The sequence below is a fragment of the Madurella fahalii genome (genome assembly GCF_045866475.1).
Source record: "Madurella fahalii IFM 68171 DNA, scaffold_5, whole genome shotgun sequence".
Taxonomy (NCBI): Eukaryota; Fungi; Ascomycota; class Sordariomycetes; order Sordariales; genus Madurella; species Madurella fahalii.
The window spans coordinates 4,560,552-4,587,558 of NW_027263975.1; the positions used below are offsets into that span (position 1 = coordinate 4,560,552).

Genomic DNA, 27,007 nt, shown 5'->3' on the forward strand with positions numbered 1-27,007 from the left:
GTACGTGAGCTTGAGCTGTCTCATCTTCAAAGTTAAATCGTAAAAGCCAACAATCACAAAAACGATCACCCGAGGCAAAAGAATAGGGCTCAATCGGGGATCGAACCCGAGACCTCGCACATCTTGTCTGGCTTGTTGTCAAGCCGAGGGGAAGGAATATTATCCCAAGACCCGAAGCGCGAATCATACCACTAGACCATTGAGCCCGGAGTCGGATTCTGTGTTTGTCGCGTGTAGGAGCCAGAGCCGGACAGCGCGCCTTAGATGGCCATTGGTGGCGCCAACTCCACCACGCACTTCCCGAGCATCTCTATTTTGAATTATCCTGGAGTTCTGCCACTGCTGGCTTTAACTATCGAAATTGTTTTGCATTAGATTGGACTCACTAGCGGAGTTGCCGACTTGACGATGAATAGCCCGTTTCAGCCTGCCCCTAAACCCCTGACTTCGACAGAGCTACTACCCTACCCATATTACGTCACTTATTTAGTTCAACCACTGATTTCGTTTATTCACGCGAACACGGCGTGTCCAGTAGTTGAATTTTCATAGGAGTTCCCAACGTCTTGGCATATATTCTTCCCCCAGCACCCAGCTCCGATACAATCCCGGACAAGAAACACCCAAAATCAAAATGACGGAACCCCGGCATACCCCCTACGCCCCGGGGCACGCCCCTTCCCAAGTAAAGCACCACGAATGGCGCACCGCCGAAAACAGCGCCGCCTACCTCCTCCCGCACCTACAACGTGCCGTCCACGAGAACCCCAGCCTCCAATTCCTCGACGTCGGCGCCGGCTCGGGCACCATCACTGCCTCCCTGGCAAAGTACCTCCCCTCGGGCCGCCTCACCGCAACCGACATATCCGCCGACATCCTCGCGCGCGCCCAGGCCCATGCCGAGTCCCAGGGCGTGTCCAACATCGCCTTCCAGCCCGCCAGCGCCTACGCCCTGCCCTTTGCCGACGCCGCCTTCAACGTCGCCCACGCCCACCAGGTCCTGACGCACCTCGGCGCGCCGGTCGACGCAGTGCGCGAGATGCTCCGCGTGACGAAGCGCGGCGGCATCGTGGCGCTGCGGGAGGCGGACATGCTCACGTGGTGCCTGTGGCCCGAGATTCCGGCGCTGCTGAGGTTCCATGAGGTCATGGTCAGCGTGCAGCTGGCGAACGGCGGGCACGCAAAGGCCGGGAGGGAGTTGGTGTCGTGGGTGATAAAGGCTGGGGTGGAGAGGGAGGATGTCGAGGCGAGCTTTGGCGCGTGGTGTTACAGCAAGCCGGAAGACCGGAGGGCGTGGGGTGAGTGACAGCTGTCTAGATCGACTGATGTTGGTGACTATTATGGCGCTGACTTCGTTGTAGGTGAAGCGATGATACAGCGGCTGCTAGACGGGCCGCTACGTAGCAAAGCGCTTGAGCTGGGGATTGTTACTGAGGGCGACTTAGACTGGATGGTGAAGGGGTGGGAAGAGTGGATTGTGACGGGCGATGCTACGTTGGGTCTCATGAACGGAGAGGTCATTGTGAGAAAGGCGTAACTCTTTAGGGGGGAACTAAACGCTGAACCCCGAAATATGATGATGGTGGTAGTCCTTATGTCAGATTCCCACCCCATCATTTCCACATACTTCCCTCTCTCGCCGACACAGCGGCCCCATTTCCACCGTCTCAACCAGCATCTATTCCACGCCCCCCCTCCCCCGACTAGAAATAGGAGAAAGGGTGCTTGTGTTGGCAAGGGGACAATCTGTTATGTATAGACGGGACAGCTTTGAATTGGTGTCTTCACAATGAAATGAACTCTACATAGGTTCGGTGCTTTCATACCATTTCATAGCTCGCCAGGCGGTACTGAACATTTTCTAGATTGGATCGTAGAGGCTTCACTCTGGTTTCCCTCGTCAACCGTTACACAGAATGTAATCTTGGACAGGTGGTAGCAAGGGTGTTCCCCACACGCTCACGGCAGATGACGGAGCTTCGCTCCGATCGTCAAAGACCGGGCTCATGCCCACCCAATAACCACCACCGGAAGGAACTCGAAGATTGGAGATGGATCTCTCCAGCCAAGTCAAAGCGCCGCCGACTTCATGGCGTCACCCCACGCCACCCAAACCGCCCCTCACACGATAATTAAGTTAACAAAGAACGCCCCGCCAGACCACCGTCCCAACACTCCCAACGCATCCAAGAACCAACAACCAAACCCTCATCATAAACCATATCAAACCCACCCTCCCCAAAATGTGCATCACCACCCAAGTGGGCAACGGCGCCTCCCCAACCCCAATAACCACCAACCTCGGGGTAGGCCAATGTGCCGGCGCCGACGCCGCAGGCGCCGAGATACGTACGTAGAGAGCAAAGCGAAAGAAACGGGATAATTACACTAACCCGGACCAAAATATTATCTCTACCGACTAGACGCACACGTCCCCCACAGACGTCTCTTCCCGGCAAGCATCCCCGCCGCCCGCGACGGGGCGGACGACTCCACGGCGAACTTCGAGTTGCTCTTCGCCTCGACGGGCGACTACGACACCGCCTCCGAGGACATGCAGATGGTGCTGCTCGAGTTCCTGGCAGACCCGCAAGGCGCAGGGAGGCGCGGGTCCTCTGCGCATCTTAGGGACGAGATCTAAAGAGTGTGGGTTGAATTAAAGGGTTAGGGGTCAGCTTGTTGCAGGGGAAAAGGAAGCAGGAGGTCGGCGGTTAGTTAACTACTTGTGTGAAATGAGATGAGCATTAGCGGCTGAAGTGTTAAAATGAAAGGGCGAAGATGGGGATGGGAGGGAGGCGCCGTAGCTTGGATTTCGGGATCTCAACCCTACTCATTCACCAGACTACGACAAGCGCGCACGACCTGCGACTCATTGACTAAGATGTACTAGATTTAGATTCCGAGATAGGCAACCTCACCCCCGACGACCAATTCCAACCAATGCTAAGGGGTATTCATAGCTAAGTAGCAATCCCAGTGCACACGATCCGTGGTATCATACAGCCCAACAATGCACTCATGCCCTACCTAGTCCAGTCCGCTGGACAGTCAGTCAGTATTGCTCCCATTACCTTCCGTGTTCTGTTGTTCCCCTTTGCCCCCCAAAAACATCTTTTTGAAGTCGGCATTACTCTTGCCCCCGCCCGTAGCGCCAGTTGGAGCCACGGTTGCGGTCGGTGCAATTCCATTCATGCCGCTATCTTTCTTTGGCAAAAACCCCAAGCCCCTTTTCCCTCCTCTCCCCAGCGTTCCCGCCACCGGTCTGCGCACAGTCTGCGGGGGGGGCATCAGCTCCGCCGCAGTAGGTGCCTTTTTCCCGCCAGCTGTATCGATCCGGTCGATCCTCTTCTCTCCTTTACTCCTAAACAGCTCTGCCACTGTCCCAGTCTTAAGTTTTGTCCCGCCCTCGACCTCGACTCCTTCAATCGCCAGCGCCGCCTTGCCCGCCGCCGCAGCATCGCCAAACTCGACCACCGCCCCGCCATGCGTCGGGTGCAGCACCAGTTTCACAATACTCTCTTGGCCCCCTATCAGCGGCGCCAGCACGCTCCGCACCCGCGCATCGTTCATTGTGTCGGGTATACCCAACACGGTAATCGTCCGCGCGGCGATCTCGGCCGGTGTTGGCCCCGAAGGTCCCGGAGAAGGCGAGCCAGCCTCCGGCGTTGTACCGTCGGCCGCTCGACTCGTCGCCGTCGTCTTGTGCGTCGGGGGACGGGACAGTTCGACCTTGACCGCGCGGTTGCCAAAGATGAGCTTGTCCAAGGTCCGAATCGCCTCCTGCGCCTCGGCCTTGGTCTCCATGACTACAAACGCCGTGCCGTGGCTGTGGCCCGCCATGTTGCGCGGCACCCGCACGCTCAGGACATTCCCGGCCTTGGCGAACAGGCCGCGGACGTCCTCCTCGGATGTGTTGCGAGGCAGATTGACGACGTGCAGCTCCCGCTCTTCGGCCTGAGCGCCCTGCCGGTGCTGTTTGGCAAGCGGGTCTGAGAACTTGGCGAGTAGCTTGTACTTGCCGCCTTCGAGGGGCTTGCCGTCGAGCTTGGTGGCGGCGGCGGCCGAGGCGCGGTCGCGGAATGTCAAGTAGCAGAAGCGGCGCTTGGTGTTATACTTGACGCTGGGGAAGCGGACGCTAAAGATTTCGCCGCAATCCTTGAAGAGGTCGCGGATGTACTGCTCGCCGGCTTCGGGAGGGTAGTTGGTGATGTAGAGCGTGCAGTCGGTCGCGGCCGTGACCTGGACGACGCGATCGCCGAAATACTTGCCGTCGCGTAGCAGCGCCGACCTGGCGTCGTCGGGAGTGCGGAACTCGACCAGCGCCACTGCCGCATCGTCACGTTTCTGCAGGTCAATGTTGTTGATGTGCCCGTACTCGCGAAAGAACTGCTTCACCTTGGTTTGCGTTGCCTCGCTCGGCAGGTTCGCGACGAATACCGAGGTGTTCTCCCGGTCCCGCTTCAGTTCCTCGCCGTTCGCGTCGCCTTTCGGCCGCTTGTTCCCGCTTTCGTCATCGCCGGGCGTCGCCTCGCGCTTCCGCTTGAACCCGGGCGATCCCCCGTCGGCAGCATCCACCATGACGTGATCGTGCGCGCTGACTGCCAGTGCGGCCTGTTGTTGGGCTGTCTGCTGAGCTGCCTGCGCCGTCTCGCGCTCGCGCCTCTTGGCTACGCCCTTGCGCGTCTTGTAGATGGTGTCCTGGGCCTCCCGCAAGGTCTCGGCGTGCTCGTAGTCGTTGCAGTGGTTGAGATAGACCTCCATGATGCGCTCCGGCCAATCGAGTGTGCGCACCTTGAGCGCCCGGGTGAAGACGCGCGTCGCAAACGCGGGCACCCGCAGTCCTTGGGTCTGAGTGGCCGGCGTCGGGCTCCGTGTCTTGCTCCTGGCCGTGGTGAAGACGACCATCTCCCACATGTACCAGTTGAGCCAAAAGTCATAGTTGTTGGCGTGCAGCTCGATCTGGGACAACTCATCCCAGACGGACCGGGCGCCGTCAATGTCATCCTTGCGCTCTGTTAGAAACTGGATCAAGATCTTCTCTAACCGAAAGTCGGGGTCGCCCTGGTACGCCTCGCCGTACTTGCGCTTGCCCCAATGCTTGACGTCCTCGAGCGCCGACGGGAGTCCCACCTCGGCCACATCGACCGCCTCCTCGGTGGCATTGGGGTTCATGGCCGTCCGCTTGAGGTAGCCGCACCAGGCGGCGTACATGTCGAGGACGCCCGCCATGCCGTCCCTGTCCAATTGGGCGCTATTGGTGGCGGCGTGCTTGATGCGCTCGATGTCGGTGAAGGACAAGCCGGCCTCCTCGGCGGTCAGGATGTAGCGCGCCCAGATGGGGCCCGACCACGGGACGTGGTGCACGGCGCGCTGCAGGACGTCGAGCATGTTGGGCACCAGGCTTAGGGGCATCTGGGAGCGGCCGGTCTTGAGCTCTGTGTGCGTGGTCGAGATTAGCACTGCAAAGTTAAGCCAAGTGTCCTCATCCGAGGCCAGGACGCCAGTGAGGGCGCGCGAGAAGAGGCCGAGGCAGATGCGGAAATTGACCACGGTGTCCTTCTTCGACTTGGTCTGCCGGATTTCCCAGTGGATGTACTCGGCCATGGCGGCGCGCAGCGCGGCGGCATCGTGAGTCTTGGTGGCGAGCTGGAGCTTGGTCTCCCAAGGGTCGCGCAGCTCGTACAGCCGCTTCGCGTCCCTGGCATTCTTAGTCACCTGGGCCATCTCGCTCTCGTAGGCCTGCCGGTTGTACTCGGAGAGGAAGTTGGAGAACATCTGCGACGTGGCATCCCAGGTGGAGTGGGGGACAGCGAGGCGGTTCTTGAACAGATGTGTGATCCTCCGGACGCCGGCCTCGGTCGCGGTGCGCCGCAGCAGCTCCATCTCGAGCGACACCCAGCGGTTCCATAGCTCGTGGCTGTCGGACAGGCGGTACTGGACGGCTTCGTAGCCCTCCTGCCACAGGTTGAGGGCGGCGTCGAGCGTGAACGACTCGCGGCCGATCTGCTGCTCGTCGTGCGGCCAGCCAGCGTCGCTGCCGGGCTGGCAGTCGGTGTAGAGCGACCAAAAGTATTCGCAGTAGGCCATCCACACCTTGAGGCTGCCGGGCTCGGCCTGGGTCGCGCGCTGGAAGGATTCGACGACGCGCACGCGGCCCTCGAGGTCGTTGGCCTCGCGCAGCTGTTGGTCGACATACTCGACCCAGTTATCCTCCCCCACCGGGTTCGCCATTTTGCCAGCGTGGTGTCAGAAATGCCGAGTCATCGGATGGTGACTTGATTGATGATTACTCGGCGTGGCGGAGGGGCGATGGGCGGTTCGCAGCAGCGCGCTGAGCGTTGAGCGATGAGCGTTGAACAAGGGCGATCGGCGAACGGTTGAATGCTGAAATTTGGCAGGAAGGTTCTGGACTGGGCTAAACCCGGTGATGACCCGAAAGCTCGCAGCGCGGACCTGATGGCCTAGGTGCAAGGGCCGAGTCTGGAACCTCAGGCCGCTGCTGCCGTGCACCGTGTCACTGTCGCACAGTGGGTTTAGCGGGATGTGCGTGAGAGGAAAAGAGAGGGAGAGAGAGAGAGAATGTGTGTGTGTGGGTGTGTGTGTGTGTGTGTGTGCATGCGTGCGCGAGTTACGTGTGGATGCGCGTGTGAGCAAGCTCCAGCTCGACGTGTATGCTAGTGTACAGTACCACGAAGGATAGTAGTTACAGACAGTGCAAGTCGCGCCCAGCCCCTGTTTCGGTCCGGCTTCACGAGGCAGCACCTTCAGCTGTCGACCCCAGCCGACGGTGGTGGTTGACCCATCATGCAGATGTGCACCCCTAGGAAATGCAAAATCGGCGGCCCCACTTCCGTGACTGGGCCCACCCGCCAAAGCAACAATTTGCAACAAACGCTTTGAGCCTTTTGCGGTCCCTTCGCGGCGCCCTTGGAAATCAATCACGGCATCTGAACAAGGCCGATTTCCTGACTTGATGTTCGGCGCCCGAGGGCTGTTACAAACCTGGCCTTCTGACTGCTCTGGATCTCGAGAAGAGCGTGGGGGACACGGTCACGCTAGCATCGCGCGCTACGATTTACGAGTGGGTTGTCTCAGGTCCGATGGAGCAAAACCCCGATTTATCTTGGCCGGAACTGTGAGACTTCCGAAAGCGACCGGTCAGAGCCTTCTTCCGATCGGCCCTCGGACGACTCGAAGGAAAGGGGGAAGGAAGGTTAAAAAAAAAATTAAAAATAAAAAATTAAAAAAAAAAAAAATTAAAAAAAATTTGAACAACTGCTGCGATGGTGGCGCATCCTTTCCTGACAGAGAATCCCAGGGTCTCTGCTGGATTTTTTTCGAATGCCTGGGCGGAAGCACAAAAGGCCGCCGAGCCCCGGGTTTCTGCCGATCCTGCTGATCTCGCCGTCGGCAGCCAATGAGAGAATGCCTCGCTCGTTCCCGCAGGACCCTGACCACCACGCCAGACCCAGATTCTGCTTCCAAGAGCGCCATGCGCGAATCAACCACCCGCGGCTCGGCGCTGTGGAATTTTCACACGGGTTGGGTCGTTGGTCTGGCAGTGTCTCGCTTTGCTCTGCCGAGAATCCACCTGCCACGCCTGGTGAATCTCTCACCGCGAGTCCTCCCGAACCGAGCCCTATGACGTAGTGCTGCATTGTGGGGTGCCGTCATATCCGGTGACCTGCGGGTCTAGGCCCCTCTCGCCCCCACATTCCCTGGGAATTTAGCAAATATCGCGTCATCCTGCTGACGAGCGAGCGGAGCGCAATGTAACAGCGGGAGGCTGGACGGATTCAACGAGCAAGACAGCCCGGAGAGATCGAGAGATGCCGCCCAATTCGAGGCCGTCTTTCCCCTACACGTTCTTTCCCGTCGACATGAATGTCTTATGGGGGTTCTTTTAAGCGTCACAGCTACAAGGTCTAGCAGCGCATCTTGTTCGTCCCACCAATCGAGCCGGGATTCGGACGGTTTTCCTCCAACCAGTCCAGATTGCCTGCCGCGCTGGGTCTGGCACGCGGTTGCGGCACGTGCCTCCCATCGTAGAAGTGCCCCGAAACGATGCCGAGGGACTTGTCAGAGATTCAGGCAACAGTCCAGTTCCGCAGTCCTTCGATGCCGAGCATTGCTCCCTCATCTCATTTTGTACGGGGGGTTGACCAAGCAGGTTCCAGGAACGGTTTAGGGACAGGAGACTTGTTCTGGTGAACCGGCAGAGGGAAGCAAGGGTTCCGGAGAGGCACGCCGAACGCTGTTGCCGCCTCTGCCGCCGTCCTTGTCCGAGTTGCGCCAGCTTCCAGGTTGCATCTCCCTTAATTGATCCAAACAGAATTCAAACCTCCGGTTATCGCATCGTGATTGGGACTTAAATGCTTGGTCTATCTATGCAACAAGCAGTATTGCACTAGCGAAACGATTGAGCGAACGAATTGATCTATCCCAGCTAACCACAATGACGTCATAACCCGCCTCTCGATTTTGCAAACGCGCGCCAAGGGAGCAGAGAAGAGCCCAGACAACTAACAGTCTAACGATTCGTTTATTGAGAGGAACAAACTCGCTTAATCGATTTAAATTTATAATGTGTGGCTAGAAACGAGCTCTCACAACGAAGCGCAGTAGTAGTCTGATTTGGGACAGGGCAGTGCTGCGAGAGGTTTCCGGGGTTTGATGCTGGAAGAGAACGCGAACGGGAAATCCTGGAGAGAGTAGCCCAGTCCAGCGTCTAACTTGCTAAACTCCTCCGGGTACTTCAGAAAAGGAATGCGCAAAGTAAGCTAGGTGCAGGAGTTCAGGGCGAGACGCTAAAGAATAGAGGAAATAGCGGATGGAAACGGACAAAGGAAAGGAAAGAAGGAACGGAAGAAGGTGGAAAGCATGGAGCGAGGAGCGAGGAGCGAGGAGCGAGGCGAGAGCAAGAGACAAGATGAAAAGAAAGGTCGCATTGATTAAACATTTTCCAGCCCACCTGACCATACCTAATGTTTCATCTTCTAGTTGATATTTTCTGCTTGCATTCGCTTCAGGTTATACGTCTCCCAACCACGCATTTTATCGAACTCAAGGCGGGTACAGGATCCCCTGGTTCCATTGGATCTATGTTTATTCTAACGAGCAACTCTAGCCTTCCAAGCCAGGCTTTCTTCAACTTACGTCGCGAATCCCATCGTGATGGCCGACCAAGAGACCGAAACCAGTCACCGCACGAGCACGAAGAGACCACATCGTCAGTCGCTCGGGGAGGATAGCGGCGACTATCCGATCGTAAAACGTCGAGTTTACACAGAAATTCTCGAACCTGGTAGCGTTCATGTACGAACGGATGGCTCAGCTCTGCGGCTTGAGCGCACCGACATCTCGGCCGACGAAGACGCCGCCTCAAACTGGATATGCGTTGGGCCCAACCAAACAGTCGCCGGGCAGGGAGGCACCGAGCTGATCCGCCGGCAGCTGGATATGATCGACGCCATGACGCCCCATGCCACCCTCCAATTCGCTGTTCACCCAGCGTTTCGGTCGATCTCTACCGAGGAACAATCTGGCAAACAAAGAAAGCGTCAGAGATGCACAGACACAACGTCCTCTCGGGGCACTGTTCTGCCAAAAGAAGCAGACCACCAACGGCAAAGAAAGTCCGAAGCACCGGGCAAGGAAGATCGCAATTCCAAAGGTGGAAGCTCTCTCCTGGTGATGTCCGACGACTTCCATGGAAACAAGGACGCTTTCAATTCGCTACTAAGCCGGCTATCCTTTTCACCCTCCGGCGTTGCGGCTTCTCATCAAATCCCTGCCCGAGAGGTTGCTTCTCAGACGCAGAATGACCCACCTTCGTATCGTCAAGACCCCCTGTATGACCCGACATCACTGCCACAGTGACAGTGACAACCTCGTCCATACCATTGTGGTTATTCTGTCCTACAGAGGTTATGCCTCAGGGACCTAACATAGTTGCCGTCCGCGACCCAACAGAGATGCGGCCACCACAGTTTCCAACCCGTTGCGGTTGATTATTTCGAAGCGCAGAGAGCAAACCGGATCCAAAATCCGGTTTGGCAGCCAAGGGTAAGTAGGTTATGGGTCCCAGTTACGCAATATCCAGGGCTTTGTCATGCCAACATTGCTTTCCCACAGTTTCTGATCGAAAAAAGCGATTCCAAGCCAGCAAAGCGGGAAATGCCCTCTATGCGTTCAACGATCAGTGGACCCGATGATAAAGGTTCCGGTCTGTTGTCCCCACACCACACACGGCCGGGAGAGCCTGAGTGTAACAATGAGGCCGAGATATGGACCGAGCGGGGAAACTGGTCAGTAGGTGAAGCGAAGGGCTTGTGGGGGGTCCTTACTAAGAAGTGTGATATCTTAGTGGCTGAGGTTTCATTCCCCGTTTTTTTCTGTCGGAACATGCGATGCTTTTCATATAAAGGCCGTTGAAGCCAGGTAGCACTCGAGTAATCCCGCTAACTCCTAGGGAAACCATAGCTTTCCCAACACAAAACCGACAGAGTACACTATTGTAGGGCTTGTGCAATTCCACACTCTACAATCCCTGTTCCTGCACCTTGGTTCTTCTCTAGCTTTCTTGAAGAATGCGACAGCCCTTGACCGCGGGGCGCGTCTTCAATGCATCCACTTGGCCCCGGCAAGGAAAAGGCTGCCATTTCCCGCAGTGTGACTTTTGGGTATGCTCTGTACTACAAGCTGCGCCTAGGCACCGGCCAGCTTGTTTATTTTGCTTTAGCCTATTTCGTCTCCGCCTCAGCTGCCTGCTGGGCTCCAGACGCCCCAGATTCTCTACCGGCCCCCGCCTCCCGATAATAAATGATCGTGTCCCGTATTAGCCAGTAACCGGGTTCTGGGCCCTCCTGCAGCCCGGTGTAAAGTTCATCCACCATGTCGATGGCCCTTTCTCTGTGGGCTACCGTGTCCTGCTTTGCGGGCCGTATCTCGGCTGTGGCGAAACGAGTGGTGTGTGCTGGAGAGCAAGTGTTGGTGGACTAATTCTTGATATTAACCCTAGGCGGTCTGGATTGGATATGAAGACCCAACAGCGGGTGCGGGGATTTCCCTTGTCAGGATGCGGTGAGACATTATACTCTGGAGTCGACGGGCCCTGCACGGTGCGTTGGCGATGCCTCGCGCCAGCTGAGACCCGACACCTCGCAGCGGAAGGGATATGCGGCATCTCAAAATAGAAACAAACAGAGAATAAGGTATAGTGATAGATTAGCTTCACCACCTCGCTGCACCGGGGGATCGGAATACTTAATATCGCTTTCATATTGCTCCGACCAATGCTAGCATGCCGCCGACGCCACTCGTTCTGCTAGCAAGCCTAGGGCATCACGCAAAACCCCTGAATGAGCTTGGAATTCGGATCTCGTGACCAAAGAGCCATTATATCGTAATTACCTCAACGTGACATTTCAATTCCGGCGTTAGGGAAGCACCCTCTAGATCGATCTGGGATGGACGAGAATAGAAGCAGCTTGGTTTCCATCAGGAGTTCTGCGGGCATTTCAGCGGTACGGAAAAGGGTATATAAAGGGGCTCCGTCAACACCAGATCAGATCACTGGATCCTGCACCTCGCAACTGTAGCGCACCTTCAACATCCCCATCAACAACTTGAACAAAACAATGAAGTTCCTCAACATTCTCGCTCTCTTCTCCGGCCTCGCTGCCGCGCGACCCGCCTTGGTTGACGAGCCCCAGGAGGGACCATCGGGCCACGAAGTGCAGATCGTTGGCTTGGCCTTTGCCGGCTCTGGTTGCCCGGCGGGCACCGTCTCGGGCCAGCTCTCGTCGGACCTGACGACGCTGACGCTGCTGTACGCAGAGTTCGTCGCGCAGGCGGGCAGCGGCATCTCCGCCTCCAACTACCGCAAGAACTGCCAGCTTAACGTCAAGATCCGGTACCCGCAGGGCTGGCAGTTCTCCGTCTTCAAGGCCGACTACCGCGGCTACGCCCAGATCCCGGACGGCGATACTGGCACGTGCAAGGCGACGTACTACTTCTCCGGTGACTCGCGCCAGGCAAGTTCCCGTTTTGCGTCTTCTCCCACCTGGCGCCATGTTTATCCAAGTACTGGCCTCGTTAACTCGTCTTGCAACAGATCGCATCCACCCTGGTCATCCATGGCCCTTACGACGACAACTACATCAAGACGGACGAGTTCGGCGTCGAAAGCACGGTGTGGTCGCCGTGCGGCGTTGAGGGCCTGCTCAACATCAACTCGGAAGTCCGGCTGTCGCCCATGGATGCCGTCAAGCCGGCCTTGATGACGGTAAGGAGCCTTCGGTCCATCAGTGTGAGGTGGAGACGCTGTCGGCGCTAGTTTCATCTAGTTTTTTTTTTTTTTTTTGTTGTTCTTTCTTTTTCTTGTTCCTTCCCAGCGTGTGTCCGGCGTCTAAAAAAAAAAAAAAGAGCAAATGGTAACGGATGACCCTTTTCTGCGAGTGTTGTAGGTCGACTCGACGGATCTGCGCTTTGAGCAGATCCACCATCTGCAGTGGCAAAAGTGCACTGATTAAGTGCCAGTCAGGGCTGGGAAGAATACGGGATCGGAAGATAGGAGCATGGTGGTTAGGAGGGGAACTTCATGAGAGGCCATGGGTGGGAAAGTGATCGGAGGATATCAAAGGGGACGGGGGGGACTGCAATTGCAAGAAAGATGACAGGTAGCAACTCCAGTGCGCACTACTACTGACTGACAACGATAGGCTGAATCTAAATCTCGGGCAACGCTATTGCTTCCAAGTGTGTGCCCGAGGAGCGTGAATAAAACAGATCCCGCCTCATCCCATCACGTTCAATTCATCGTAGCCGTCTCTGCAGGCGCATATAACCGCTCAAGCAGTGGCTCTATGAAGCAGAAGGTACATGCACAGTCCGGTGCCCCTGTCATTTCCAGTGATTTAGCACAATTGAGTAAGTACCTCTTATGCCAGTATCTCGCACCTAAAGTGAATCCACTGTCACGCATCGGCCAGGAGCCTTCAACCGTGTGCGAGCCCCGGAGGTTATGCCCGGCTCTACTAGCTCGGCCGGGGCTACAGCCCTGCCGGTATCAGCGCGGCAAACATGCGCTTGCGTCGCTCGTCTCCGACAAGCCAGGTTGCATCCACACAGTATAACTCGAAGTTGAAACTCTACCTTCATTACCCATAGCCCTAGTGCTAATTAAAGTAAAGGCATTCAGGAGATCGAGTGGGTTTGCGCTGAGACCAGGCTATCGTAGCACTGCCCAAGAGGAAACCTGTCTCATCGAGAAACAGACCAGTACTTAGAGTCTTACCTGTCTTTTCGTCCAGCCGCCCTCTTGGATAGGCACAGGCGGAACGTCACGATGCCGGTGTGCCCTACGTTCGTCAATGTCATGCCAACTTGAACCCTCGCGACAAGATCGATGCTTGCGGGTCCTTCCCCGCCGTGACATGGCAATTGCTTAGGGTTCTAGCGAGTACTATACGGATTGATAGGCCCTTCGACAAACGATGGGTTTTTACGATATGTTCATGCATTCTCGGTCGTCAAAGTGCTCCTCTCGGTTGACTGTGTCCCACCTCTTTTCTATTCCAAGTTCTCGCTGAAGTGGCTTGCACATCAACCCCTCCTAACCGCGAACCCCTGTCGATCGCCAAATTAGCTTGTGTCAGACCCCTGTGTGGATCTCTTGGGAGGTGTCCACGGCAAAGCGGGCAGCCACACTTGTGCAGGAAACAGATGGGGAGGGTTCAGATAAAAGCAGAGCTGTCGTCATGCGGCGCCATTTCCACCGAGAAGCTTCATTGGCTGCCAATATTTGAAACTGCAAGTGGGCGCCCGTCTCCAGGAAAAGGCAGACAGGCGCGGAACATGCGGCGGGCGGCTTTGGTCCCTGGATTGGGGGTTAAAATTAAGTGGCACCTGCGCCAGCTGCAAACGACGGGTTACCCGCTTTTCTATGTCGGGACCCGATGCAGGTGCAGCGCAAGCCGATGAGATCGGGACACACAGCAAATCTTATCGTGCTGAGAGGGACGGGAGGGCGATTGTCGACGTGGGGTTATGCACATCCCGATGTTGTGTGTCTCGTTTCAGAGAAAGACAGCCCGAGAAGACAGATGTCGGAATTGGTGAATTGGCGAGCGACATTGGGCTTCCCCGGGCCATGGCTGGCTTGGCAGGGGTTTGGATGCAGGCTGAGGCCAAATCCATGCATTCCATCCCTGGTTCCATGAACCAGGATGTACTGCTCGTTCCCCTCAACTGGAATTTGAGCGAAAAATGAGTGGGCAACTGAGCTTTCCCCGGATTGATGATTGGGCGTGCAGGCGAAGGCCCCGAACCCAGGTCACTTAAACCTCGCACACCCGACGCCCTCCAGCCTCCGAGCGCTGCCTCGCCCTCTCACCACCCTCCCACAGAGTCGGCTTGCCTTCTCTTCGTCCTGTCCTTTCGACTCGGGGTTGGCAGTTTCTTCGCCCTTCCTTTCGTTTACAACTGCAACCCTTGATACGCTCATTTTCACATCTGTAGATACGAAACCAGCAATTTTCGATTCTCAGGCCAGCGATCACTCTTTCCGCCAGGCCTCTCCTTTCCAAACCGCGACGATCCTTTGCAGCCCGTAAACCGTTTTCTTACCCAACCCAAGTCGTCTATCACGCAGACGGCAGAACCCCCCAACATCCAGGTGGCCAACCGATACAATATGCTCTTGCGCGTACAAGTAACACGACATTGTCCACGCACTTGAGAACCATCGAAACTCTGTTGAACCCCCGGAGATACCCAGTTACTTCCTGACTACCTATCCACATCTCTCGGTCCCTTGCCTACTTTAGACGCTGGTCCGGACGGTTCTTTCCACTTACCCTCGCGAGATCCTTGTCATCATGTTGAGCGTCCGATATTTTGCGCTGCTCTCGCTGGCGGCTCTCGCCAGCGCCCAAACCATAAACGTGGATGCTTGCGGGGTGAGTCCGATGTCCCCCTTCCCTGAGTAAGAAAAGGGGGTCGAGAGAAGTCTTGAGCATTCTGGCTATTTTGGCTTGGCATTAAATCAGGGGCAATGACTGACAACCAGACAGGTGGATTGCTACAACGGTTCCTTGAACAGGGCCGGCTCGTTCAACTGTGCAGCCCATGACATGGCCTGTCTCTGTCCCCAGCCGGGCTTTATCGGTGAAATCAGTGGCTGCGCCCAGAGGGGTTGCCCGCCCGGCTACGAGCCTACCGTCACCAACGCGGTATCTGCGCTCTGTGCAAGTGAGTCACTTCCTAGATCACCTGCCAGGGGCTGATGGAAGCTAATGCTCGTAACCTCAGGCTTCGTCGCCCCCCCTGTCCCAACTTCAACAGCCCCACCACCGCTCGATACCACCACGACGGCCGAGACTCCTACCACAACTTCGGATTCCTCATCCGTAGCCGCACCGACGACGACAACCAGTGACTCGAGCTCGAGCTCAGCTGTCAGTGTTTTTTTTTGCGTTTGACCCATCTCCCACGAGAACCATCTTAGTCTAACGTAGATCGAGCAGCCCGAAACATCAACGGCAACTTCGGCCGCGGGGGCGGCCGAGACAGCATCGTCGGCGACCACGGCCGCGTCGAGCACATCGTCGACGGCCTCGGCAGCCGGCTCGGCATCGACGTCGGAGGCTCCCGACGCCGCCGCCGGCGCCTCCTCCGGGCTCAGCGAGGCCGCCAAGATCGGCATCGGCATCGGCGTCTCGGCGGCGGTGCTCGCGCTGCTCGGCGTGGCGGGCTGCCTCTTCCTCCGCAAGCGCCGCGGCAGCCAGCCGTCCATGCCCAACCACCGCTACAAGATCTCGGCGCCCATGCCCAGCTCGGAGCACGCGTACACGCACAACAACGCGTCGGAATACGACATTGGCGACGGTGAGCTGGAGATGAAGAGCCACCGGTACGAGGACATGCTGCCGCGACAGCAGCCGAGGCAGATGGTTTGAATTGTGGGCCAGGGGGGAAACCGGGAGGAAACTGGGAGTTTGGGGATGGGTGGGGGGTTTGATTTCGGAGATTTTATAGCAAAACGCGAGACGACGGTTTGGAAAGCTTTGCGGGCCCTCTGTCAGTAACCTGGGGAATCGGCCCTGTTGCTTGGGTTCCGCACCCACCGACGGTCTCGGGTGGACAACATCAGGCATTCGGGGAATGAGCGAGTCTCGCTGGAGCGGCAGGTGCGGTTCTCGCCGGGTTTAGGGCGGCGTTGTTGCCTTACGTTTAGCGGACTGTTGGCGTCAGTTTCCGGCTGGCGGGAAACGGATCTTCTGCGAGTTTCCTTGCATCATGCCCGGTTAGCTGCCGCATGAGTAGCTGGAGAATAACGCCCTTCGTATTGTACATATTTCTTGCCACTGTGACAGCAAGATAAAAGTATTGCAGACACAGGTCTCTTCTGTACCTCTGCTGCACTGTTGTTACTGATACAAGCCATGAGATTGTGAGAATGGCGTGCCCTGTGCCAGCGACGCACTCCTCCACCTGCAGATAATACACTCTATAACCCTTCGCCCCCCACACACATACACCCGACGTCCCGTCCAGATGGACAAGCCGCCTACCAGGAGTAGTACTGCCGCTGAGCGGTAACAGGGCGGTCGGGGAGGTGGATCCACGGCCCCTGGCGCATCTTCTTGGCCTGGCGCTCCTCGTGCTCGCGTAGCCGTGTCTTCTCTTCCTTGAGGACGATCGAGATGCCTGGGCATGCGTTAGAAACGAAGTAAGCAGGCGCGGGAAGTGCAACTCACTAGTCGACGGCTTCATCTTCAGATACATGCGTCCCCTCGCGCGGTAGTCCGGCACGGTCCCTCTCCACGGGCCGCGGTTCACCCACGCCTCGGCGACGTACATGCGCGTGGGGTCCTCGATGGTAACCCACTTGCCGTCCTTGGTCTGGATCTTGACCGGCTGGGTGGCCTCCACCTCCTCGCCGTTGGCAACCGCCGCGGCCGTCCGGGCCTCGCCCAGGCCCATCCCGCGCTCGGCCACGGCCAGGTCCCTAGCCAGCTCCAGCTGGTACCCGACCTCCTGCGCCATCTTCTTCTTGCTGTACCGCATCTGCACCAGTGCCTCGGCCACCGTCTTGCCCTGGATCTGGCGGGCCAGGTGCACCAGCTTCTTGACGCTGGTGGCCAGGAAGGGGGACTTGGTCGTCAGCTGCCGCTCGGTGCGCGCGATCCTGGCGGCGCGCGGCTCGCGGCTGAACGGGTTCGTCCCGCGCTGCACCTGGCGGATAACCATCTTGCGCTCCCAGCGGACGCGGCTGCGCGGGTCCGGGTCGACGGCGCGGGCGAGGTGCTCCTTGACGAGGGAGGCGCCCGCGCGGGTGAACGCGCCGCTCTTGCGGCCGGGCTGCTGCGTCGCATCCGGGCCGCCGACGGGTGCGGTTTCTTTTGCCTCGTCTTCGAAGATGGCTGGGCCTTCGAGGCGCGACGAGAGCCGGTTTACGAGGGCGTTGCGGGTTTCTTGCGTGCCCGAGACCTGCTTCTCGATCGACGTCTCGGTTTGGTCTCTGCTCTTGCGGTTCCAGAACCACTGGTTCGAGGGGGTCGTGTGGATCGGTCGGGTGGTGGTGGTATTAGGGGCGAGGGAGAGGGACTGGAGCGCTGGGAGCAGCGCGTTGGCCGAGGGCGGCGCTGTCGGGCGAGGTTAGACTGAGTTGGGAGGGGCGTGAGAGGCAACAGTAGAACTTACCGCCCCGGAGCAGCCGCCTCGATGGCACACTGAGGGTCATGGCGGAAACGTGGATGGCATTGACATGTGGTTGGCGGTTATCGGAGCGAGGTTGGATCCGCGGGTTTGAAAAATCTCGGGCGGCAAGTTCCGGAGGCGCTAACCGGACTGGGCTCCACTATCAACAACCTTCACCTGCGCTTCCCGTTTCACCTTCCGCCGCGGTTGGAGTAACACCATCATTGCAGTGACATTGCAGTCGATTCTCTCGTTTGATCAAAACCATGGATTGAGTCGCTTCGGTATATATGCACAACTGTCAATCACCTTTGCTTATGACGATCTGCCGCGCCAAAACCTCCGGGACTAAGAAGCAGAGCGAACACCCTTAGACAGAAGAGAGGGCGGTTTGCTTTGATGGACGGTCGGTGAGACTTTAGTTACCCAGAGGCTATATCCACTCGCTCAACGAGCCACAAGCGCGGTAATAGATGGTCTTTGTGTGCCCGGAATTTGCTGGCTGTCTCGGATTGGTAACACTTGTTGGAAGAGCACAAAAAGAGCCAGCGGGCGGCAGCCACAATGAGGTGTTGGACACAAGCCATGAACCCAGCGTCCCTCGTAAAGTACTGCCAGGTGCTTCTCTCCCCAGAAAGCCCATTGTTTTCTGTAGAATCAATGGTGCAGCTTATCCGCTGCCCAAGGCGCTGCAAGTGCGGTTTCCTCTCTTCGTCCCATCCAAGCTTTCTATTCCGCTGCCGAAGGCCGCAAGTCGTTAGCCCCGCCGACATCTTTCTTATACGGACCCACGGAAACACCCACAGAAACGCCTTTCCCGCTGCATCTCCACGGTTTCCCAAGCCCTGCATTCAATTCTTGTCGGCGCAGAAACCATCATGCGTTCGGCCGTGATTCCACTCGGCTCCCTCCTCCTCCTCCAGCTTCTCTTCATCCTCGCCCTCTCCGCAGCCACGGACTGTTTCTACCCTAATGGCACGCGCTCGGAAGACACTGTCAGCTGCTGGGCCGCCAGCGGCCAAGCTACAGGTCTCTGCTGCAAGCCGGGCGATCTGTGCTTCGATTCCAAGATTTGCGCCCGGAGACCGTCGGAGGATCCCGACGATTTGACATACTACCGGGGTAACTGCTACGATCGCCGATGGTTCTCGTCGTCCTGCCCGAAATTCTGCATAGAGTCAGACGACCGAGCGCAGTTACTGAGCATTGCGCAATGCCCAGACGATTCGACCAAGACACGCTGGTTCTGCGGCGACAAAAGCCTTGCACGCCTCGTGAATGGCTGTGACGACATTGATACTGCTTTTACCGTCTCTGGTGAGGTAGCGGCTCTTTCCAGATTCCAAAATAACCCGCTAACCCCCCTGCGTTAGGGGATATGGTCGCCTACGCCACCGCAGGTATAAAGCCGGCGTCATCCTCCACCAGCAGTTCAGCAGAAGAAAGGGAAACTCCAGTGGTGAACCTGTCACTGGGCCATGGTAGCATAAGCACGGCGGCCATCAGCCAACCGCCCTCCACGACTGCTCCTGGACCAGTCGGGACGGTGGAAGCCTCAGGTACTGCGACGACATCGGGACAAGACGTGGCTGGGCCTCCGACGGGACCACCATCCAGCATACCGCAGGCCGGCGATACGAGCTTGGCTGTTCCAATTGGCGTGGGAGTTGGGGTCGGTGGGACTGCCTTGGTCGCTGCCAGTCTTATGAGCTTCTTTTACCTGCGTAAGCGACGGCACGCGGGGCCGGCCCGGGCTGAGACACCGCCTCCGTTGGGAGACGGGTTGTTTGCTATGGACAACCGAGCTCCCAGACTGCCACAGCTATTTCACGAGACGAAGCTGCCGGAGGCGCAAGGTGATAACGAGTATCCACGTAGGGTCGGAGGCACTATGCGGTTTGAGCTAGCTTGAGCGTTGATGTTGAGGGATCGAGGGGCAAGACAATCGATTGCTCTGAGCACTTATATAGTTCATTCATTCGTTATCGAATTGGCCATTCTCCGCAACATGCTCCTCAGAATGTGACGTTGAGAGCTAAGCCTGAAGTGCTCGCTGATTACTCATGTCAGGGGGAGGCTGCCGGGGACGGGGTCCTTTCGGGGATGGGACAATTTAAGGTGCGAGCAAGGTCGGGTAAGATGTGCAAGGGGGCCCAAGTCCATACGGCCCCGGGCATCAGTCAGCGTTCTTGGGGGCCACAAACGAACAAAGCCGGCAAGTCGGCGGCTCGCGTCTTGGCGACGTCACGGGTCGGCGCTTCGCGCTTCAGATCCACCGGTCCCAACCCCGGTCTCATCACTTAAAGGCTCGGACCGGCCGTGCGTGCCCCGACGTCAACCACTTTGCGCACGGCAGTCAGTTCCGATGAATTGGACAAGCAAAGCAGCCTTGCCATCCCATGTCGTATTTGCGACAAAATGTGACCTGGACATTGCGGCGGTTCGACCTGTTTTAAAGGAGGCTGTCATCCCACATATTGTTTCCACCGTAGCAATGCAGCCACTCTCCTGTACAAGCGGGCTCGCCCGAGACGTGCACTCGACAGTAGACGCTGTATCGACAAATCATACCACACAGTAACCACAATCAATCTGCATCCATTCCCGGTTTTAACACACCGAGCCGTCTAGCCTATCATGTCATCCAACTCTCCACCAGCCGGCGGAGCCCAAGCCGTACGCCCACATCCCCCATTCCCCCCTCTCTCCCCTTCTTCCCTCTCTCCCCTTCTTCCCTCTCTCCCCTTCTTCCCTCTCTCCCCTTCTTCCCTCTCCAACCGTAGATCTAACAACATAAAAAAAAAACCAGCCCGGCAGTACCCCTCCCGGCACGCCTCCGGGCTTCCCGCCGTTGGGAGCGGGAGGGCCGCCCTACCCGCCTCCCACAGCCCAGCTAGGCGGCCAGCCGACCACGATACCCGACGTGCCCGTCTCGGCGGTTCTCCTCTTCCTCTTCGCGGCGGCGGCCGCCACGCACATGACCATCTACCAGCGCAACCGGCGGGTGCACGGCCGCAAGTTCGTCTTCTCGCTGCTCGTCTTCGGCTTCTGCATGGCGCGCATCGCCGCCCTCGCCCTCCGCATCGCCTGGTCGGTCCCGCGCAACCGCGCCAACGTCGACCTGGCCATCGCCTCGGGCGTCTTCGTCTCGGCCGGCGTGCTGCTGCTCTTCGTCGTCAACCTCGTCCTGGCCCTGCGCGTCCTGCGCGCCACCCACCCCCGCACCGGCTGGGGCAACCCCCTGCGCTGGCTGTGGCGCGCCGTGCTGGCCAGCGTGGTCGCCGTCCTGGTCATGGTCGTCGTGTGCTCGGTGCACAGCCTCTTCACGCTCGATGCCGAGGCGCGGATGAAGGAGAGGGATGTGATGCGCTTCGCCGGCGTGTATCTGACGGTCATCGCGTTCTTGCCGGTGGTGGTGGTTGTCGCCGCCGCGGTGCTGCCCAGGCGGGGGGCCTACCCGCCGGAGGAGTTTGGGGAGGGGACGATGAGGACCAAGATGGCACTGCTGCTGTTCACGTCGGTGGTGTTGACGCTGGGCGCTGGGTTTCGCGCCGCGATCAATTTTGTGCCGCGGCCCATCACGCAGCCCGCGTGGTACCACTCCAAGGAGGCGTTTTATTGTTTCGTATTCGTGGTGGAGCTGCTGGTGGTGTATGTTTATGCGATTGCGAGGTTCGATCGCAGATTTCACGTCCCGGACGGCAGCTCGGGGCCAGGGGATTATTCAGGGGTCAATACCAAGAGAGAGGACAATTCAGCACCAGAGAGCGCGACGGCAGGATCGAGGGAGAAGGAGAGGGATGATGATCACGGCTGTGCGGAGGTGTGATTTTGCTAAGGCAACGGTTGGTAGCTTATCTTCACGGTATTGGTGATTTTTAACCTACCTGTCCCGCACCGCGTCTAAGACGCGTACAGCCGCTCGCTCTTCTTGCAGACACGTCCACATCGGAACAAAGCTGTTCTTGAGTAATTATGAGCCGGAAATGCACGGGCTTGTTGACACGAGCGAATTTATCGCCACCCATGGGTCTTCGTCTTGCACAGCTGAGGGTGATACCTGGGCATTTCATTGTTTTGGAGCAACCCGACTCACCCGCAAAAAACCACGTTGTTCGAGGCATGTCGTCGAAAACAATATGATATATTGTCCACCAATTTATTCGCCAATATCGTACTTGAGATCCCCGAAGACTACCAGACAAGCTCGCTGTTCTAGTAAGCGTTCATCCAGCACAAAACCACCTTTTCAACTCCTAAAGAGGATTTAAACAGGACGTAATCAGGTCTGTAGCGTTTTCGTCTGCCTCCATCAGATAAACCCCATCAACAGGGCTCGCAACCAAGAAAATGGCTTCTCCTATCCGCACCGCTCCGCAAGCTACCCAGCTGACCAGGGCTGACCGAGAGTTAATCCTAGCCAGCCATTTGATTCGGGAGGCTGCCACACTCTGCAAGCCCTGCAAAGACTCCACTATTGAAGCAATGTTTGTCCTGCTTTCGCTTCACCGCGGCACCCAGCTACAGCTCACGCCGCAAGCAATGATTGAGCCTGAGCAGCTGCCCGAAGACACCCAGAAACGGATCCAGCTCGCAACCTTCGAGGACCTTGCCAGGACGCTGGAGAGCCCGGAAGAGTTCGAGATGCTCTGGAAACAGCGGTGGCTTCCCATGTTCAAGGCGGACATTGACCAAGGAACGCCTGGGATGGAAGAATGGATGACCAAGCTGTGGCTTGCATGCACGGGCCGATACACTCTGACCGATTTCTACCGCGGCCGCATGTACTCGGGTCCCGATCTAGACTGCTTCGAAAACATGCATTTGCGCCGCCTGCTTGTTGGCTCGACGCCTTTCCACGGAGAGAGGTGTGAGTGCGTTGATAAGGGGTGGCGCCCCATTGATCCAGGGGTTCCCAGGGCTATCGAGGACCCGCTCACCGATGGCCATCATGGCGTGTTGACAGAGTATACCGACCAACAGATTGTGGATGTCCTCTTCGCCTTTTACGACGTTCGCGATCCCTTGGGTCATAGAGGCCTCAGGCGCCCGCTCGCTGAGACTATGCCCAATTGGGGTTTCCGTGCACTTCTGGAGCCACTTAGGCAAACAGAACCGATGGCGAGGATGCGGAAGGCTCATGAGTACCGCGACAAGGCATGGAACATCAAGGCTGCACTGCTGAATCTGGAGATTTCGCCACCCCAGGATGCCCATGCGAATCTCTTTGCTAACAACGCCAGCAGCGCTGCGACACAGGTGCTTCGGGACTTGTCACAGACATATACGGATGAGGATGCCCCCGCAGATCCAGACACGGATGAATAATGGAGCAGTATCCGGTGAGAGAGCACGTTCAAGTTAAGGCTGAGATTTTCGAAACTCGGCGAGGCTAAAGAGTCAAGAGCAATCTTGGCTGCACGGACATTGGTGCTCGCTCGATGGAGCATACTTAGTAACCGCCCAGTAACACGGCTGTATTCCGCAGAACTCTGCGAGGCCGGAATCACGGGATAGTTTTCCTTTGTGAAATCAATCATTGATTATGAAGACCACTTCGTCATCGAATCGTTATAGTGCCTAGTAGAATGTGACGCATGTCTTCACCAAGATCGACGAGATTATCGTTCTTATGCACTTGAAGTTCATGTTGCCGTTGCATTGCATGGAGTGTGTCCGGTGTTTGAATTTGTTTCACCCAACCACGTCAGTTCAGCTACACAAACCCAATTTTTACCCAGGGTTGAATCATTTCTCATCAGTCAAAACAGTCCTAAAGAATCCATGTCTAGCCAACTTTATAGAGCTTAGCACACCGCACTCCTTACGGCCTAAAAGTGCGAGATTCCATACCTCCTTTTCTGCATCCAATCTGACCAGACCAACCCCGGACCCCCACCAAGGCCATGCAACGCAATGTCTCATTCTTCCGCTTTGACCGTACCACTGGCGGTGGTACGCCTATCCCAGCTACTCACTCTCCAAAGTCGACACAAAAAACGGAGAACTCCCGGCCATCCAACACCCTAGAACAGGGGGACAGCTCCATCTGGGCTTCCCACTACAAGTCTGGTTCCGGGCCAAAACTAGCAGCTGGCATTGGGGCATTGTTGGGTGTTGTCCTGATTGTGTTCATAGGTGTCGTGATATACCAGCAGAAGAGAGGGAGGAAGCTTTACAATCACTTCCCGACCCAGGTCGCCGGCATTGGATCTGAATGCAGTCCTGCTTTGCAAGTGGCGGGAGCGGAACCTAAATCAGACTTGGGCGGGTGCAATCAAAAGGCTTCAGGCTCTGCTGGGGCTGCGGTGAAAAATTAAGGGAAGAGGGCAAGTGAATGGGACCGTTGCCGTGTGCTTGGGTTTGATGCCTAAGTCATCGTGCAGGGCGAAGGTGGGAGGGTCTAGAAACGTGCAGGAGATTCTCTCAGCCTAGGTTATCTGCCACACTGCTTTCCAATAAAATTAGAAAAAAAAAAAAAAAAAAAATCAAAAATCAAAAATCAAAAATCTAGATCCTCAAGGTTCATGGGGCCCAAGTTGACCAGGTCAGCCTGCTCTAGAGTTTGTATGGTTGTTTGCCCCCTCTGACGAGGGGAACTCGATAGGTGGTAAACCTGGGGAGAGCCTCGACCGTAACCCGACTGTAGCCGACCTTCCCGTGCTCCCAGAAAAGGCATCCAAGAGGGCCAAACGAGAACGACAGCCTCCCAGACGAGACCGGTGATTCTTGTCCAATATTGCCCGAGTTTCCCGTGGCATTCTATCGACTAGTAGCTTCTTCCCGAATCCATTCTCTAGTCCTTAAAATCTTCGACCATCCAGGGCCTGCGCTGAAGGCATGAAGGTCGCGCTGCTCGGTGCGGAACTGATGGACGGGATGGCTCAGGACTATGGAATGAGGTGGGCCAGAGAGGACGTGATGGATGAGGTAGGTAGTGAGAAATGAGGCCAAGACGGTGAAGCCAGACGTAACTAATTAACTGGTTCACGTTGCGGGAGGAAACGCGCTGCCTTCTCTCGCTGTTCACTGCAGGTGTGTTGCAACCCCCGACACGAGCTCGGACTGGCTGGACCTGCACACACCGGTCATCAAGTACAACCCAAGGCAACAGGCATGGCAGAGTCGAGGAAAAAGAACACCGATGAGAAGGCGATGAGACGCGTCCCAGCATTAACGGCATGGCCCTTGTTTGGGGTACCGAACCAAATGCCATTAGCTCTTACGTATTGTAGATAGGGGCTTTTGAATGCCTCGCCGCAAGCACCTGTCTGGTTGAAGCCTAATCTGGAGCGGAGAAGGCTGGCGAAATAGGTCATGGAGATCTCGAACGTGTTGATGGCCGGAGAAGGGCTTGGCTCAGAGAGAAAGATAATTAGAGGCAGGCGGTGACTGGGAGGTAGGGCGGGAGCTAACCTAACCAGCATTCTTTTCAATGGCAGTGCCCGTGGCTTGCAATCATCAATCCTTACCACGGTTTCTGGATTCAAGCTTCTGTAGTTCTTGATGGTTGGAAGTCTGGGTTGCATGACTCGACTCATCTGAGACCAGGCCATGCCAAACCACGGACGCTCACGAGTGTTCGATCATTGTTTCGGTTTTGGTTCATGGGGTTGCGAAATTGTATCGATCTGCCATCTAACAACGGACCATATCCGCCGCAAGGGCTGCCATGACAAGATGATGCATTTTTTTCCCAGCTCCCCTTCTTTCATTTCTTTCCATGAAAGTGACCAAAAGCGAGCAAGCAGTCCGAAGTACGCCCCCACCATGGAATCCGTCGAAAGAGCCCCGGCGCGCGACACACGCTCCCGTCTTCCTACGCTGCGAAGCGATGCAAACCCACCCGCAAACCCGTCTCACCTGGCCCCGACACCGACGCGCCCATCCCTTACGCCCTGGACATGACGCCCCAGGCGCGGATGATGTTGTCCGTGTAGCCGGCGAAGAGGGTCTGGCCATCGGCGCTCCACGCCAGGCTGACGCACTCGGGCTCGCGGCTCTTCTTGCCGATGTTCTGGAACTCGGGCTTGAGTTCATCCACCTTGCTCTTCTTCTCGAGGTCGAAGATGATGATGCTGCTGGCCGTGGCGGCGCACAGCCAGTACCGGTTGGGCGAGAAGACGAGGGCATGGATCTCGTCGTTGGCATTGAGCGAGTACAGGTGCTTGCTCTCGTTAAGATCCCACAGCATCGTGGTACCGTCCTTGCCGCCGGACGCGCAGAGAGATCCATCGGGGGAGATGGTGACCGTGTTAATGTAGCCAGTGTGGCCGATGTGGTCGGTCTGCAGCTTGCAGCTCGAGAGCTCCCAGACCTGGCGACAAAGTTAGTCATGAGCACGGAGGTTACACGAGTCAACGTGAACATGTAGGTGGGAAATTTTGGTGTCGCTCAGTGCAGGGTGAATGTTGGTCTCATTGCCCGTGGCGAAACGGGCTCTGAAGTAGCAAATACTTTTATAAAGGTTGCAAAGCATCATCGCGAGAATGCTGGGTATCTCATGGGGCCCTCGACGTACCTTGACCAGCTTGTCCCAGCCCGAAGAGACAATGACGGGGTTCTGAGGGTTGGGCGAGAAGCGCACGCACGAAACCCACTCGGTGTGGCCCTTGTCGGTGATGGTGAACTTGCAGTCGCCCAGGGTGTTCCAGAGCTTGATGGTCCGGTCGCGCGAGCCCGAGACGATCTGGCGGTTATCGGCCGAGAAAGAAACGGAGAGGACGTCGTTGGTGTGGCCGACGAAGCGCCTGGTGGTGGTACCGGTCGAGAGCTCCCACAGGCGGAGGGTCTTGTCCCAAGAAGCCGAAAGGGCATAAGCACCGTCCGACGAGATCACCTGTCAGGGCAAATCAGTAAACCCCGCCCTTTTCCCCAAGATATTACACAGTCCCCCCCCCAAAAGGAAACATAAAACATACGCAGTCGGAGACGATGTGGGAGTGGCCGTGGAGTGAGCGCTTGGGGTAGCCGTACTGGGTCTCATCACGAGTGAGGTTCCAGATGATCAGCGTCTTGTCCCGGCTGGCCGACAGGAGCATGTTGGGGCTGTTTCCACGGTGAGCGCAAGTTCTCGACGCCGGATCCGCTATTCGTACTTCTCCATCGACGTGGCCAAGCTGGTGACCCAGCCATTCTGCGATGCATCGTCAGTTCGTTGCTCGGGAAGTCGAGAGCTGCGCAAAGCTTTGGGTTCGGGCCGGAATTGCTCGAATTGGCAGCGAAGAAGGTTAACTTACGTGGCCCTCCAGGGTGCCCTTGAGGATGAGTTGCTCAGCCATCTTGTTGTCCTTCCTGGGATTCA

General features: G+C 57.1%; 10 protein-coding genes and 1 non-coding gene across 11 annotated transcripts; 7 read left to right on the forward strand and 4 right to left on the reverse strand.

Annotated features, from left to right (window-relative positions):
- Window positions 1-85: 85 nt before the first annotated feature.
- On the reverse strand, window positions 86-206 carry MFIFM68171_t149. Its single transcript has 2 exons — window positions 171-206; window positions 86-121 (listed from the first exon to the last, which is right to left on the reverse strand). It is a non-coding gene; the product is annotated as a tRNA-Pro (tRNA).
- Window positions 207-634: 428 nt separating this feature from the next.
- MFIFM68171_09935 (Methyltransferase-UbiE family protein) lies at window positions 635-1,537 on the forward strand (the record flags this gene model as incomplete). The annotated part of the gene is made up of 2 exons (XM_071065354.1): window positions 635-1,298; window positions 1,362-1,537. 2 exons carry the CDS (start codon window positions 635-637, stop codon window positions 1,535-1,537), a joined length of 840 nt encoding a protein of 279 aa, XP_070921455.1.
- Window positions 1,538-2,243: 706 nt separating this feature from the next.
- Window positions 2,244-2,641, forward strand: MFIFM68171_09936 (uncharacterized protein; the record flags this gene model as incomplete). The annotated part of the gene is made up of 2 exons (XM_071065355.1): window positions 2,244-2,349; window positions 2,424-2,641. The coding sequence occupies 2 exons, from the start codon at window positions 2,244-2,246 to the stop codon at window positions 2,639-2,641; spliced, it is 324 nt and encodes a 107-aa protein (XP_070921456.1).
- Window positions 2,642-3,048: 407 nt separating this feature from the next.
- Window positions 3,049-6,231, reverse strand: PRP24 (Splicing factor; the record flags this gene model as incomplete). The annotated part of the gene is made up of 1 exon (XM_071065356.1): window positions 3,049-6,231. The coding sequence occupies one exon, from the start codon at window positions 6,229-6,231 to the stop codon at window positions 3,049-3,051; it is 3,183 nt and encodes a 1,060-aa protein (XP_070921457.1).
- Window positions 6,232-11,639: 5,408 nt separating this feature from the next.
- Window positions 11,640-12,533, forward strand: MFIFM68171_09938 (Lipocalin-like domain-containing protein (Fragment); the record flags this gene model as incomplete). The annotated part of the gene is made up of 3 exons (XM_071065357.1): window positions 11,640-12,035; window positions 12,116-12,286; window positions 12,468-12,533. The coding sequence occupies 3 exons, from the start codon at window positions 11,640-11,642 to the stop codon at window positions 12,531-12,533; spliced, it is 633 nt and encodes a 210-aa protein (XP_070921458.1).
- A 2,346-nt stretch (window positions 12,534-14,879) lies between these two features.
- MFIFM68171_09939 (GPI-anchored CFEM domain protein A) lies at window positions 14,880-15,959 on the forward strand (the record flags this gene model as incomplete). Its single annotated transcript, XM_071065358.1, has 4 exons — window positions 14,880-14,960; window positions 15,075-15,252; window positions 15,313-15,458; window positions 15,519-15,959. 4 exons carry the CDS (start codon window positions 14,880-14,882, stop codon window positions 15,957-15,959), a joined length of 846 nt encoding a protein of 281 aa, XP_070921459.1.
- Window positions 15,960-16,570: 611 nt separating this feature from the next.
- Window positions 16,571-17,746, reverse strand: mrpl22 (mitochondrial 54S ribosomal protein uL22m; the record flags this gene model as incomplete). The annotated part of the gene is made up of 3 exons (XM_071065359.1): window positions 16,571-16,710; window positions 16,761-17,648; window positions 17,707-17,746. The coding sequence occupies 3 exons, from the start codon at window positions 17,744-17,746 to the stop codon at window positions 16,571-16,573; spliced, it is 1,068 nt and encodes a 355-aa protein (XP_070921460.1).
- Window positions 17,747-18,581: 835 nt separating this feature from the next.
- On the forward strand, window positions 18,582-19,615 carry MFIFM68171_09941 (uncharacterized protein; the record flags this gene model as incomplete). Its single annotated transcript, XM_071065360.1, has 2 exons — window positions 18,582-19,020; window positions 19,077-19,615. 2 exons carry the CDS (start codon window positions 18,582-18,584, stop codon window positions 19,613-19,615), a joined length of 978 nt encoding a protein of 325 aa, XP_070921461.1.
- A 725-nt stretch (window positions 19,616-20,340) lies between these two features.
- Window positions 20,341-21,532, forward strand: MFIFM68171_09942 (Family c-likeg-protein-coupled receptor protein; the record flags this gene model as incomplete). The annotated part of the gene is made up of 2 exons (XM_071065361.1): window positions 20,341-20,379; window positions 20,513-21,532. 2 exons carry the CDS (start codon window positions 20,341-20,343, stop codon window positions 21,530-21,532), a joined length of 1,059 nt encoding a protein of 352 aa, XP_070921462.1.
- Window positions 21,533-22,188: 656 nt separating this feature from the next.
- On the forward strand, window positions 22,189-23,031 carry MFIFM68171_09943 (uncharacterized protein; the record flags this gene model as incomplete). The annotated part of the gene is made up of 1 exon (XM_071065362.1): window positions 22,189-23,031. The coding sequence occupies one exon, from the start codon at window positions 22,189-22,191 to the stop codon at window positions 23,029-23,031; it is 843 nt and encodes a 280-aa protein (XP_070921463.1).
- A 2,563-nt stretch (window positions 23,032-25,594) lies between these two features.
- Window positions 25,595-26,984, reverse strand: cpc2 (40S ribosomal protein RACK1; the record flags this gene model as incomplete). The annotated part of the gene is made up of 5 exons (XM_071065363.1): window positions 25,595-26,020; window positions 26,225-26,542; window positions 26,625-26,751; window positions 26,802-26,839; window positions 26,943-26,984. 5 exons carry the CDS (start codon window positions 26,982-26,984, stop codon window positions 25,595-25,597), a joined length of 951 nt encoding a protein of 316 aa, XP_070921464.1.
- Between the last annotated feature and the right edge of the window lie 23 nt (window positions 26,985-27,007).